Source organism: Neophocaena asiaeorientalis, unplaced genomic scaffold (genome assembly GCF_003031525.2).
Source record: "Neophocaena asiaeorientalis asiaeorientalis breed wild unplaced genomic scaffold, Neophocaena_asiaeorientalis_V1.1 scaffold218, whole genome shotgun sequence".
Lineage (NCBI taxonomy): Eukaryota > Metazoa > Chordata > Mammalia > Artiodactyla > Phocoenidae > Neophocaena > Neophocaena asiaeorientalis.
The window spans coordinates 1461164-1476668 of record NW_020172818.1 but is presented as its reverse complement, the minus strand read 5'-3'; the positions used below and the strand labels follow the sequence as shown (position 1 = coordinate 1476668).

The following is a 15505-nucleotide window of genomic DNA, read 5'->3' as shown; positions in this document are numbered from 1 at the left end:
TAACATGTTTTTCAAGTGAAGAGTTTCAGTGGCTTTTTGAACGTATTCAAAATACAATGTAGCACTTTCATGTTAGTGCCTTACAGAAACAGCTATGTGACATAAAAGGAGATAGATAGAAATTGAGTCATTCTAACAACAACTTTTGCAGAATTGGAAGGTAATATTGAAAAATGTGCATCATGATTTGACATGGTGAACAATGCTATTTTTCTGTTTGTAAGTAGGTATCTTTGTGATGCATCTTTTTCAGATATGACAGCTATTACAATTTACAACCAGAAAAAAAAAAAACTGAATTTAAATCAGGTCTTCAAATTGATAGCACAAGTATTAAGCCAAATTTTTCAAAAAGGAGAAGACATAATTTAGTTACATTGACCCCCACTGTTATTAGTAATACTAAAAACATTTTGTACCATTATAAAGAAAATGACAATAGCTAAACTCATATAGTACTTACTATGTGCCAACCACTTTTCTAAAGTCTTCATCTACTTTTAGAGTAGCTAGTTACTGTAATTATCCCCAGTTATAGACTTGAGGAAACTCGAGTTTCCTTGACACAGATTTTTTTTTTTTATTAAACAGAAACTTAGATCATATTGTTCCCCATCAGGAGTTCTCAAAACAGAGACCAGGTGCACCAGTAAATACTTGTTGAATAATCACTGAAGTGCATTATTAGGTTGACGTAATTAAAGCCTGCCTTAGCTCATCTTAGAATATTATCTGACAAATTTAATGAGCTAATTACCATATTTCTAGAAAATGCCTTGGGGATGAATGTGAAGTGTGATATTGGGAAGTAACTCATCTGCTGGTAGTAGGATGAGAAAATTAGATCAGTGTATTAAATCCAGAACGTTGAAATTTAAAATTATTCTGTGTACAGAAATAATCTTAACATTTAGTTTATCTTGACAAGGTACTTCGGTCACATCGTATTTGAAATATTTGGGGGCTGAATGTTATTACATGGAGCTTTGTCCTTGTGAAGATTTCTAATTTGTCAAGTGAATTAAAATAATCTCGTGTTAGTACTCATTTAAGAAGGCATCAGCATTTATCCTGAAGAAGAGAAAACTAAGGAGTTATGACCCATGTCTTCAAATATTTGAAAAGCTGTCATTTGGAAGTGGAAGAAGACTTCACCTGTGTTGCCTTAAGAGAAGATCTTACAGATCTTTTAGAAAAGTAATTAAAGACTTAAAGTGGGAAGTGCTCTAATGGAAGAATAATTGCAGTGTCATATAAATGAGGGAATGGAGTAATCAGATAGAAATAAGAAGAAGGAAGCAGTGCATAAATCAGAGTGCTATGGATGTGGACATTTGAGAAACAGAAGATCAGGAAAGGCTGCATGGCACTTGGGATTGGAGCTAGACCTAGAAATACCAGCAGGCAGTTGAGTGTATGAGTCTGAGTGTTGTGGTGGAAGATTCTTTGAAATAATTTGATTAGGCAGAGAATCAAGGGCTATGAATGAGAGCTCTCCCATTAGCAGAAAAGAGGGAATTGTGAAAGAGGGAGAAGTGAACCACCATTCACTAGATAAGCAACTTTATATATTACCTTATTTAACCTTCAGTAGCAGCCTTGATAGGTTTGTATTATTTCCCCCATTTTCATAGGTCAAGAAGTCAAGGCTCAGAGAGATTAAATAATCTGCTTAAATTCTTAAACATATAATTTGTAGAGATGAGATGCAGACCCAGATCTGAGCCCAAAGCTCCTACCTTGTCACGCCACACTGATCACATCTCTGTAGGGTTGAGTGTAGGAAACGGAAGAAAAGGAGACAACAGTGATCCTAAATTTTTCAGCCTGAGGGACCAGAAAACTGGTTGTACCTTGAATTAACAAGAGGTTCATAACTTCAGTGTGATAACTTCAGTTTTGGTTATGTTCAATTTAGGGAACTTATGGTACATTTAGTAGGAGAGTTCATTTTGTCACTGGAAGAGTAGGACTTGTTATGCAGACGTTAACATTTGGAACTTTGGAAATATGGAGGCCAGAGAAGGTGAAGACAATATGGGACATGCCAGCCACTTTTTCCAGAAATCTGGTCTGCATTTTCTGAATATAGCCAGAGGATTACAATTGAGTTTCTAAACGTATATTTTGACTGTTTGAATGGAAAAATGCATATTTTTATACATCTTACTTTCTTACAGATGGTTTTTAGTTTACTGTTATCGATATTGAAGTTGATATAATTTCCTATTTTCTTATTGGTCTTTCAGGTATTTTGTTCCATACCATATCTATTTTGTGGTTCTTTTACTGTTTTTCCTACTCTGTTCTGTTTGGTCTTTATATTGTTAATGAATCCTTCTCCCCAAAAAAGTTGAAATCAAGTTTCATTTGACTGCAGGAGCAAAAGAGAAGCAATGCAGAAATCCGAGTGCCATAGAGACGTACAATTAAGAAACAGAGTGACAGGTACAGAATGTTGCTTTTAAATGAAGAGGTAAATTTTGTCAGTGACACATTCTGTTATACTGATGGATGCAGGATGAGCTTTCACCTCTTCCTTGTTGACATTCTGTTTCTTCCAGATAACTGTGATCAAAGGACATCATCAAGTGCACAAATAAAACATAGGACTATAGTTCAACAAAGGAAATCCTCCTCATCAACCAGCTCTCCAGAATCTGCAAGAAAACTTCATCCTCGACCAAGTGATAAACTTAACCCTAAAACAGTTAACCCTGTAGGTACCAAAGAGATTCCTGACTCAGTAGATTTCCAAAGTAGTAGACATTTTATTGAGCCATTCTGAATGCTATCCCAAGTTCTTTTGTTTGTTAGTTTTAAGCTAGTGGTGAAGGAAGGCATATGGTAATCACGATGAAGAATGGAGATAATGATGTGAGTGTGGAAGTGAGACGGTGTAAAGTAAAAACCAGCTTTGGTATATCCTATCACATTCATGGATGAGTATTGTAGAGTATAAAATAAATTGCATTATCAGCTTTCTTTTTTTTTTTACTTTACTATGGTTATTGTACTTCCTAATATCAATGAGTAAACTTGTATTCAATTGCCATAGGATGAATTACATGCTTCTATAGTTGCATAAAGTCTCTGACCATTTGTCTATCATCTGTAAATGAGCTCCACTAGAATTCTTAACTACAGCCCTAGTTTTCTTTTGCCTTCTCACAGCAGTTTAATCACATTTAGCAAACATAAGATTCATGTACATAAACGTGGGTAATTGTAAGTTTCTAGATCAGTTTATCCAAAAAGTGAACACATTTGTGCTCCAACACCAGATGGTGTCTGGCCCAGCCTTACATAGGGTAAGATGATAATGGTTTCAGCCTTTAAAGGGGATTATGAGAGTGGCTGAGACATGGACTTTGATGGCAGGTAAAATATGGCAGATACTTAAGTAAGGGTCCAATGAACTATCCAAGGGCAGAGGGAGATTTTCTGACTTTATAAAAGGAAAATGGAAAATAGTTTAAGCTTCTATGTTCCTTCACTTCTTTCTGTAATTTGCAGTGTCAAGGAAATCAAACACGTGAAAAATGCCCTGATATCTCTGTGCTCTTGCTTCCTTTTCTCATATTTCGTTGAGGGAGTTTATGGTGACACTTCAATTTTCTCCCTTTCTTTAAAGAAAAACTTTAGTAATATTTAGTGGCCCTAGTCTAAATTTTATTAAAAATTAAGAAAAGCTTTGGGAAATAATTTAACGATTTGACTTGAGAATAGGGTATATTAGAAAAGACCATGTCTAAGATATGTAAAAACTGATCCATAGCAAATCAGTTGGAAGTCGGGATAGTGGTTACCTTTGGGAGAAAAGGTGGGAAGGGGTTGGAAAGAGGCACCGGTAACATTCAGGTTTTCCACCTGAGTGTTGGTACACAGGTATATTCACTTTTTGAGAACTCACTGATCTATACACAGTTTTTAAGACTTACATTTTTCTTAGCAGGAATTATAATTAGATAAATGAAACGTTAGTATTGCTGTGAATTGTCACACAGAACATAGGTTGAGCTTTGTAAATTAATCTTTTATTATAATATTATATTTTAATGAAATGTCATTTATGTATTTTTACTTAAAACATATGTGTTTTTCCAGAGGAAAAAGGGTTCGTTCTAAACTTAGACTTTTATGTACATTTTAAAATTACTGAATGTGACTTTAAAACGTTTTTTTAGCTAGTTGTATCTTTAAAATAGATTAGTAAGTTTATATTTTGTAATTTAGACGGCTATGTTTCATTTGATTATGTTCAAAGTACCATGTGGTAAAATATTTACTTTCTGTGCCTAAATTCTTAAGCCTCTGATCACTTACATTGAAATTATGTATGCTGCGATTGTTTAACTGTTGTGATTGATCATCTTTTAAATTGTCTTTGAGAGTGCATATAGAATTAATTTAGTCATAAAATAATTATATAGAAAAACTGAAAGATGTGAAGTTATATATCTAAGCAGACACATCCGGGCATGTGTTTGTGAGAGTCTTGCTCTGTCTTCAACTCTGTCATTCCTGTTCATCCTAAGCCTTTGATTTTTATTGAAGCACAAAACCAGATTGGAGAAATTACATGTTCTCTGACCATCCAAGACCGTGCATATTTTAGTGGAGGAGAAGTAGGAGATGTGTGGGAGGTTGAAAACACATTATACTTTCCCTGTACACCTTTTCTCCATTTAGTCCTCACTTTGAAAGGTCACAGTGCAGAAGGGGTGGAAAGATGTTATTATTTTTATTGTATTTGTTTATAGTATTTATATTTAAAAATATTTATCTATAGTATGTTTATTTTATATATGGTTTCAGCTTCCTTCAAGCCTTCTGAAACAAGTTAAGGGTAAAAGGAAATATACAAAATGCGTTTGTGGTTGTGGTTTCAGTATTGAGAGGATTGATCATTTTTCTTAGCCATTTTTCTGAGTAGAATGGTGTTGTACTTGATATGAGCGTGGTGGCTTGGAAGTCAGGGTGTCCATCTGCCTCTGACCGCAACAGGATTGAAGTTGATTAGGTATCACAGAGTGGAGGTGATAGTAATATTTATTGTATTCTCGTCATTTTTTATTTCAGTTTGGTGAACAGTCACGAGCCCCTTCTGCATTTGCAGCTATTTACTCTAAGGGAGGTGTTCCTTGCAGGTAAAGTCAGTACAAGTTATAATTGACTATATTATTCAAAATAATTGAGTAAAATCAATACAGTTTTCAGTTTAAAGTTTTGAAAGATTTATTTACTAGGGCGGTTGAAATAATGGTGACTTATTCATACTTTGGCTGTTGGAGTGGTATAGATCCTGGGACATTGTTGAAGAAAATCATTTTAATTCCAAAATAGAATTACTGATAGATGTACAGTAAACCACCAAATAATTTAAGAAATTGAATGAACCAGTTTCTAAAACAATTTAAGCATTCATAGGCTTGGGCGAATTTCAAATAAATAATCCTTTTTTGTTCGTGAACTGGAAGTTGACACTTTAATGAACTTGTTTCATTATTTTTTTAGTTATACTTCAAAAATCAAAGATTTACAATTTTATTTATTGAAATTATACTTATTAATGAGTAATATAGCTGTTTTTGTTTACTTTTGATGCAGTTCTTGTAGCCCTCTTGGATAGAGATCAAAACTATTTTAAAGCAGACGATGCAGGTTACTAATGGAGTGATACCATTTTAAGATTTCACTACTGAGAAACGTTAATTTCTTCTAAGTATAACCAGTTTTAGCCTGTTATAGATGATAGAAAATTTTGTTTTCATTGTGGAAAGAATAATCAAAACATTCTTTTTGTTGTTCTAAAGTTAAAGAAATGTAGTTTTTAGTGGTATTTTCAGATTTGGAGGGCTAGGAGTGAAAAATAAGCTCAGGAAGCATTCTTTAATTTATTGTTATTATTTTGTATTTGCATTCTGAATTGAAACTCTATTTTAAGGGTCTTATACCCCTTCTCCACTCTGAGAATTTATTATTGCTAAAAATGTAAAAACAGTCTTGCCGAGGCTTCTTGCTATTATGAAAAGAAGGTGTCTAGTTGAGAACATTACAAAAGGAGTGTGAAGTAACAGTTGAGTGTGTTGAATAAGTTCACGGTCATGAGTGTGATGATGGTTCCATGGGTGTATTCATACGTCAAAACTTACCAAATTTTATACTGTATAACAATGTCCATTTTATTATGTGTTGGTTATGTCTCAATAAAGGCTGTTGAAAAGAAAAAAAGCAGCAGCAGCAGTGACTTTAATTCAAGGGGCTGCCTCTTTGTTACCCTGCATGGGCCATTGCACCTTCCTGGCCTCAGTTTTCTTCTCTTTAACAGGGATAGAACCTGGCTTGCCTTTAGATTATTCATGTTAGGGTTAAATGATTTACATCTGAAAAATAATGTTACGTATTAAAAAATCATTGCTAATTATCACAATTTGTTTGCATGTTTTGTGGTAGGTTTGCTATAGTTTTGTCTATATTATTTGGTTATAATTATAACTGAAACATACCAACTGTAACATTTGCATTAAGACACAAATGGCAACATGCTGGAACTCCAAAATTGTAGGCTAAACAAATGTGGAGTTTAGTTTTGCCACCAAACAATTTTGCTAAAAGAGTAGGAATTTGTAGGATTATAAATATATAATTATTGCTTTATAAGATGCCTTTGTAACATCACTTAAGGTCATAGTATTCCTACATGTTACAAAATAATTCTAATATTATGTTCTAGAAAGAATATGCATATGTTGAATAATCACTGCTTAATATTTGTTGTCCTTGTTACATGCACTGCCTTTTATATTTTAGATTGGTCCATGGTTCAGTAAAACACAGGTTACAGTGGGAGTGTCCTCCTGAAAAGCTTCCATTTGATCCTCTTCTTATTACTTTAGCTGAGGTAAATACTCTATCTTTCCTAAATGTTTATGGAAAACAAATTTTTAAAATTGTGTTAAATGTTATTTTGTAACTCATCAGTAAATACTTTTGAAATAAAAGCCAAACAACAGTATTAAAGCACCAGATTCCCTTAGGAACTAATTATGATTGGTATATGTTTATTAAACTGTTTAAACAGCTTTATAAACATGAAATTAAACATGAAACATGAAATCTGCACAGGTATTTATAGATAAGTGGATAAAATATTCATATTTAATTTAAAAAAAGTTCTTGGAATCAAATTGAATTAGTCAAATCAGGAGAATATCACTGATTTGCACTTATATTGCATCAGAGAACAATTACTGATTGGTCTTTCTTTATAGAAGCAGGCACCTTTAATATGATATGTTTCTTAGGGAACTGATATTACCTACCTAATGTTCTTTGGGAGAATTCTCTGGGCTTTTGCCTACTGGTACATTTTAAGTAGAATATCATGGAGATGGTTTTTGTAGAGGATTTTAGAAAAACTGCTGATAGGCTCCTTTATATTATTTAACATTTGTGTCAGGAAAACAGTTGGCATAGTATTAGCTTGAAGAGAGTCAGTGATATCTCCTGTGAATTTTATTATTTATAAATGTATAGAGTTAGAGTCAGAAGTTGCGAAGTGAATTAACCAGTTGTACTTAACCTTTGAGATACTTGTCTTCTTTAAGAGTTAAGGATCATTTTTGTTGTTGTTGATGTTAAGAACGACAGCAAGAGCTTCGATGGTATTAATCTGAATAGGCAGTGCCTCTAGGATAAGTCATACAGTAATAAGTAATCTAAATAAAATATGACACAGAAAGCTTTTTTTCTTCATTTAAAGAAACATTTGCTTTTCCTATAAAACTAGTGGGGAGGGCCAGGTGGCGGCAAAACAGAAAAGTAGATAATTGTGCTGATTGAGATTTCTTAATTATAGTGAATCCTTAGAATTTCTAGTTCCTCCTTTAGTTTTCCAAGTATACTTAACTCTTTTAAATGGACATAACAGTTACTACTGAAGACTGCCGAATTTTCTTAGGTCTCAACTTTTCTTAATTTGTACCTCAGCTTGCCGAAGGTATTTTGGTGTAATAAGCAGTGTATTTTTATGGGTAGCCTATTTTGAAATTAAATTTTAATTAGTCTCTTAAACTTGGTATTGAAAACTAAAGATGTTCTAATATTTCATTAGTTCTTTTTAAAAGTTTTTATATATGGTAGCAAACAATATTTTAGATGAATCAAAACTATAGTGATACCTTTACAAACATACTCTAGCTAATCACAAGGAACGGGGAGTGCTTTAACTTGGGGAGTCCCCAAAGGGACTCTGAGTTTAGTTTAGACCTCATAAAGTCAGTCTTTTAAATACCCGTTTTCCAAACACCAGTGCTTTTATTTGTGTACTGGGTAAACTCCACTCAGTTAATAATGAGGAAATAGTGACAGAACCACCACTATTTAAATGCATTTCACCTCTTGACCTGAGATTCCTCATCTCTAAAATGAAAAGGATAGGGGTGCTCCTAAGACCATAGAACCTGTGTTCCAAAATGGTGCTGGTGTGCTTGGCATCATAGTTTTCAAAAGCATGACAGCATCTAGGAGAAGAAGTGTTTCATCACCATTTGGAAGCAGATAGTTTGGTCTCAAGGACAAATTGTTTGAAAATTAGTATTTTTAGGCATGACCCTGCAGCTGTGGTTATAGTTATTCCAAATAATAATTAGTCAAACTGAGGGAATGTTGCCATTGCTTTCTTTCTTTTTTTTTTTTAACATCTTTATTGGAGTATAATTGCTTTACAATGGTGTGTTAGTTTCTGCTGTATAACAAAGCAAATCAGTTATACGTAAACATATATCCCCATATCTCCTCTCTCTTGCGTATCCCTCCCACCCTCCCTATCCCACCCCTCTAGATTTCTTTCTTTGTTTTATCTTTTCAAAAAAGGTACCTATTTTATCCTGACTCAAAGTGATCAGTTACATCAAAAGACTACTGTCTAATTGTTCCTAATGCATTTGGGGTGAAAGGCATAGTAAGAAATGATTTACAGTAGGGTTTTTTTCATATTTTTGTTTGACATTCTGATGTTAAAAATGGCATTTGAGATCTTACAATGCATTTTAAACATAGTATAAGATTTGTCTTAGTATTTAAATATGAAGGAAATATAATATTTTAGAAAGTCATTAAACAAGTTGCAAAATCACCTTTAAGATAAGGGGGTCCAATAATTTTGCATTCATAAAGTGGAGTTTATTAACATACATTTTAGACTAATTTGCTCTGATTTCAGGCAGTGTTTGGGAGTATATACAACATGTTTTTAGTATCCTAGTGAGGTTTTTTTTCCTTCTCTTTATTTCTTTTTATTTCTTTCCTCTCCCTCCTGTCCTCCTTTCTCTTTTTTCTGTTTTCTTTTTCTTTATTTCTTTTACTTTTCCTTGCTTCTCCTTTGATTTTTCCTGTTCCTTTTATTGTTTTCTTATTCTTTTTCTTTTCCTTTCCTTCTTTTCTTGGTTAGAGACCCCTCCTGCCTCATGTATGTCCTGTGTTCCACGATTTCTTAGTTTAATTGAAATTGTAATTACTGAAATTAATTTTCACAAATAGGAAAACAATAATAATAAAACTTGATTTTTACTTACACAAGGATTAATTTTTTTGGTATGAGCATCACTAAATGGGTAGTAAATCATGTTTTTGTCTTTGTTTTGGCAGGGTCTGAGGGAGACTAAACATCCATACACCTTTGTGTCAAAGGAGGGTTTTAGAGAATTACTTTTGGTCACAGGTGCTCTTGAAAAAGCTGTGCCTTTGCTTCCTAGACTGATTCCTGTGCTGAAGGCAGCTCTGGTATGTGCTTTATTCCTTTAGACTTTCTGTGGTACATTTAGAATATTTCATGTCTTTTTTTCTTTCAAATTATATGCAAATTTGTTCTTTACCTGGGATTTTGATGTGTGTGCAGAATTAGGCCACTGTTATTTAGGGCCAGATGATTACTTCCTGGAAGACACCTTGGGAGGATGTACTAAAGGTAAAAAGGGACATCTTGAGTAATTAGAGAAAATAATGAACCTCAAATCAGTCTTTCTATACGCTATAACATATTTTAATTAATGTTTCAGTCAAGCCAAATTTGGTTTTTGCTTCTAGATGTCCTGTACTAAAGGTTATGTTTTAAATTCTGGGTTTGGTTGATTATCTTCTAGGACTGAATGTTCAGTCTCTTTTTCTCTACCTGCTTGCCCTTTCTCCTTACCCATCCTTCCTTCTCCCCTCTTTCTGTTCCTGCCTGTGCACCCCTAACCACCCAACCCTCCCCAGGTCCACTTGGATGATGAAGTGTTTGAAAGAGGATTGAATGCTCTGGTACAGTTAAGTGTCGTTGTTGGCCCTTCTCTAAATGACCATCTGAAACATCTGCTTACAAGTGTAAGTACTGAAAAGATTAGATAGGGATTGTGTATATGTATCTCTTCCTGATGTAATGGCTTCAAATTAATCATTAAAATGATTCAAAACATTAAGAAAACCTTATCATCCTAACCAAAAATTATAGACGTCAGACCTAGTTGTTCATAAAATATTTTTTACTAGTGGACATGGAAAGCAGCTACATGAGCAAATTTAGAGTTGTAATCAAAGTAAGCAGAAGTTGAATGGACAAAAATTAATGAACAGTGTGAGGACTTCATGGCTATGTGGATTGGCTATGAATTATAAGCAGAGCCTATACGTATTCTTGTGGAATTGGATATTGTCAAAGTGATGTTTTTCATCTTTTTTCTTTTTCTTTGTTTCACATTGTAAGTTTTTTAGTGAGTCTCTAGCATTCAGGATGAGACATTTTCCTGTTAGGAGTAGTTTAACCATATCACAAACTTATATTGGGGTACTCTGCAGTTCAAGTGGTCCCCAAGAGCACCCTTAGGTTGAACAATTTGCTGAAAGGACTCATGGAACTCAGAGAAGCTGTTATTCAGTGTTGCAGTTTATTACAGTGAAAGGATACAGATTGAAGTCGGCCAAGGGAGGAGGTGCATGGAGCAGGGCTGAGAGAGACCAGGTGTGGAGCTTCAGTTGTCCTCTCCCAGTGGAGCTGTGTGGCCAGTGCTTGCATTTTCCAGCAGTGACGTCTGGCATGATGCATGGAGTATTGCCAGCACGGGAAGCTCACCTGAGCCTGGGTGTCCAGGGTTCTCATTAGAAGTGTGTCACATGGCATTACCGCCTGCCTGCCTGGTTGACCTTGGTCTCCAGCCTCTAGAAGTTGAGCTGAAACCTTGTGGCCCGAGGCCCCCACTTAAATCACTTTTGTTAGCATTGACTATCTGGTGTGGCCCAAGGCCCAGGTAAACAAAGACATTCTTATCTGGAAGGACCTTCCAAGAGCTTCAAGGTTTCCATCCAGGAGCCAGGTGCAAGGACCAAGCCTTTCTTTATGCAGAGTTAATCCTTTACTGCACACACTGAAAGAAAGATTAAAGTCCTGGCTGGGATAAGCTGTAGCTAGAATTTCTCTGCATGCATCCTTCTGTAGTTCAGAGCAGAGACATCTATGTTGATCATAGTTCCACTTTTTTCTTGGACCCATCCACCTGAGAGATCCTAGAAGTGTATTTTTAACTTCTTATTCTGCAGATAGACTAATACACCCCAGGAACCACCTGGCTAAGCCTATGGAAAGAAGGGGTGGTGGTGCAAGTAGGGGTGCTGTGGTTAGAAATGGTAGGAGATAAAGTCTCACCATGGGTCTGGTGGGGAGAAGACAGTGAGACCAGACTCTCAAATGTTAACATATGGGGAGTCTCAGGACAGAAGGAGGAGAATCCTGGCAGATACTTGCTTATCACCCTCAGGTCAGCAGGTTGGGTTGTGGCTGACTAACTACAGGAATTTCACAGTAATATGTAGAATGACTCATTGTAGATTGATTGCTCCGTTCAAACATTCAGCAGTTCAACATAAATCTGCTGTTCTCTGCCCTCCCATTTTGTGTCAGGTATCATGTGAGGCACAGGGAATATAATGCTGAACAAAACCAGATATGCCCCCTGTCCTTGTGGAGGTTGGTTTTTGTTTGGGGGAGAAATAAGTAGCAAGGACGTCCTCTGAGAGAATTAGGATGAGGTGAAGAGGAAGTGACATGGAGATAAAAGGATCCTTCCCCCAACTGGAAGTTGAGCTTCCTAAACAGCCTCCCATTCCTGCTCAGTGTTGGCGGAGGGAGAAGACCAGATCAACAGTTAAACTATTTTCTTTTTTTTTTAAGGGACAGTAGCATTAATCTTTGGTCAGTCACATTCCTCCCCACGGCTCTGCTTTTCCTAAGACAAGGACTGACTGAAAGGACCCCTTCCCTTCATGGGGTGGCAACACTTTGGGGAGACCTAGCTACCACACTGGGCTTCACACCCCAGTGGGATTCCACAGAGGAGAGATCCTTGGAAACAGGACATGTGGAGGTTTGTCCCTGGTCTGTTAGCTACATACCATGAGGACCACTGAGGCGCTAGATGCTCCCTCCTTCCCTCCCCTCCCCTCATCCACCACCCCCTTCAGCCAGAAAGGCTCCACTTTCATGTCTCATAAACTTCTACATTAGGTGTTTATTTTAAGAAAGGACTCGTCTTCTAGAAAAAGAATTTCAAAACCAGTTACTGAACCTATATACAACTGATTTTCTTCATATGTGAAATAAGTCGTATCCTTTCTGAGCTTCAACTCTGAGAGACTGTCCACTGACCCTAGGACAGTGATCCTCAAACTTGAAGGAAGAAAGAAAGAAATCACCTGGAAATCTTGCTAAAAGTGCAGAACCTGGGCCTTTGTCCTGCGATTCTGATAGAGCAATTTAGGGGGTGGGACCAAGAATCTGTGCTTTGTAAATGGGCATCTGTGGTGGTTGTGATGGTGGTGGTTCATTGTTTGTCCTGCACTCCCATGCCTGAGAACATGGTCTCGAAGAAAGCAAACTTAAGATCTATAAGAGGTGCCTTTTCTGTTCATCCCCAGGATGTTGATAAGCCCAGCCTGTCCTCTCTTTTAGAGTTGCTTTTCTCACATTTTTAATCTTTCTGGGTGTCTCTTCTGACCCTCCCTAACCTTTGATGACCTGCTGAAAGGACCCATTCCTCAGTGCTCAGTGGTGGGAAGTATGCCGGGGTTACTCACAGATCTGGGAAGAGGAAGAACCAGAAACCTACTCTAGGACAGGGGCTTTATGTGTTTGATCAATGAGGAATTCTTGCCTGGGCTCCATTTTTATCCCCAGAAGGTGGAGCCGTGAGCAAGTCCTGCTGTAGCTGAAATGTTTAGGTCTTTGGGTGAGTGTTGCAGACACTTGGTGGGAGAACACAGTTATGAGTTGTGCCTGAGGGCCTGAATTGCGCCGTTTCCCTCTTTGCTCTTGTTCTCGCTCACCTGTGCTCTCTTCCTTCTTAGCCAGAGCTCCACCTGTCCAAGGAGGCCCCTTCAGGACATAGCTGGGGGTGATAGGTGGTCTTGTGGTGTTTAGTCTGATTCTTTTGCCTGCCACTGTTACTGAGTTATTCATGTAAATGCTCTGTTCTTTGTTGTCTCTTCCTTTTTTAACTGTAGGAAACACGTGTGTTTTAGAAGCTTAGCTTTCCATCGTAGTCCTGCAGATGCTCTTGCAAATTACAGAATGGGAATGTATACAATTTCTTAGAAAACTTACTCTGGAAAACTTACAGTATGCTAGTACTGTAGTAGATTTTGTAGGGTTGGTATTGTTTCAGATAATAGAAATCCATTTTTTTAAACAAATACAGTGGTGTCTATCATATGTAAATTTTAATGAGATGTTTCCTAAAAGAAGCCTTGAAATCTAAAACAAATTAAGTGGCGTTTATGTACTTACTATACAGTAAAGACTCAATGGTATTATTTCTAGTTAGCCTATTAGTGAAGTTTTACTTATGTTTATAGTGAATAGTGTTACTTTTTCAAATCATTTCATTCCCTTAATCTTATTTGAAAAGCTTTCCAGGAGACTAAGGGACAAGAAATTCAAAGAACCAATCACCACTGCATTACAGAAGCTGGAGCAGCATGGTGGAAGTGTAAGTGAACATTATTCCCCATAAATCATACTTTTTAAACATTTCAATTGTACTATGAAACTGACTGAATAACATATATTATCTCACTTCAGGCTCAAGTAACCACGTGGAGTTGATATTATTATTCTCATTTTAGAGCTCAGAGTTTCTGTCTTGCCGAGGTCACACAGTTTTGTTTTGTCTTTCTTAATTGAAGTATAGTTGATTTACAATGTTGTGTTAGTTTCAGGTGTACAGCACAGTGATTCAGTTATACATATGTGTGTGTGTGTGTGTGTGTGTGTGTGTGTACATATTCTTTTTCAGATGCTTTTCCCTTATAGGTTATTACAAAATATTGAGTATAGTTCCCTGTGCTATACAGTAGGTCACACAGTTTATAAGCACGAGGATTCAGACCCAGGTTAACATAGGGCCTGTGCACTGCACCGTGCTTACTGTACCACACTCTGTGTAGTACAGCTGTACATTTTTTTTTTTTTTGGTTGTATTTTGTATTTTGGATGTTTTTGCTTTGACCCTTGGGAAATTCAGAAAACAAAAGGATTAACTTAACTTATTGAAGAAAAAGTGTTATTTTTCCTTTCATTTGCCATCTTCTCTGTCTGAAAAATTTACAATCTGCCCATAATCGAAGATTGAAATGAGGTTCCCAGGTGGCTGCGTTGTTCTCTCTGGAAGGCATGTGTGCTCGCTCGAACATGCTCACGTGCACACAGAGGAATGATTCAGCTGACTAGTCTAACTTGCAAGAAGGTGCAGAGCCGTGGGGGATTGCATTACTGTCTGTGTGTTGTGAAATAACTGGGTTAATTGAATTTTCATCACTTGAAAGAAGTGTTCAAATAATCTAGTCTTGGAAATATTTCCATAATGCGGTAATTCCACCATGTTTTGGAGATTACATTTAATCAGATCTTAATGATAGAGTTGCATGTGATTATCTTAACATTGTAGAACTTAGTTACACTCTAGGTATTTGATTATAAAGAAAATTTGTATGATCGATACAATCTTAAAACGGCAGATGTTTGAGTTTAAGCATTGCCTAAGTTACTTAATTTGACCAATTTCAGTGACTTTTAAAACTGATTATATTCTTTTCATGATGAATGCCTAGAATAAAGTTTATGAGGAGGAAGTCAGTCCCTGGGCTACTAGATGATGAATTTCTTTGCTGTGCGTGGGTCTAGGCGGAGGGTTAGCCTTCTGACACCTTGTTGAGATGCACAGAATCATCCCGCAGTCAATCCAGTGTCCCTTCCCAGCAGAAAGGAGATTCTTCTTGCTTACAAATATGTTGTTCTGAGAATTGGAATGCGAAATAATTCGCCCTTTCCTCTCTGTGAAATGCAAATAAACACATGCTAAATAACATGGCAAGGCTTTTCAATCTGAAACTCTCCCCAGATGGTTTTCACACATCCTGTGCTGGTATGGGACATGGGCGATTAGAAAGGGGTGGGCCCAGGAGGTGAGATTTC

General features: G+C 36.4%; 1 protein-coding gene across 5 annotated transcripts in view; it reads left to right on the top strand.

The window, feature by feature from the left end:
* The window catches only part of PACRGL (parkin coregulated like), a 50579-nt gene that overhangs the window by 17333 nt on the left and 17741 nt on the right, over nucleotides 1-15505 (top strand). For all 5 annotated transcript variants that reach the window (XR_003002821.1, XR_003002822.1, XR_003002820.1 and 2 more), the window contains exons 2-8: nucleotides 2381-2448; nucleotides 2565-2719; nucleotides 5083-5150; nucleotides 6814-6904; nucleotides 9652-9786; nucleotides 10261-10368; nucleotides 13941-14021. Coding sequence is in view for 1 of the 5 variants with exons in the window: in XM_024741843.1 (XP_024597611.1) it covers nucleotides 2381-2448; nucleotides 2565-2719; nucleotides 5083-5150; nucleotides 6814-6904; nucleotides 9652-9786; nucleotides 10261-10368; nucleotides 13941-14021 (706 nt within the window). In the remaining 4 variants the exon portion in view is untranslated. The remainder of the gene's footprint in view (nucleotides 1-2380; nucleotides 2449-2564; nucleotides 2720-5082; nucleotides 5151-6813; nucleotides 6905-9651; nucleotides 9787-10260; nucleotides 10369-13940; nucleotides 14022-15505) is intronic.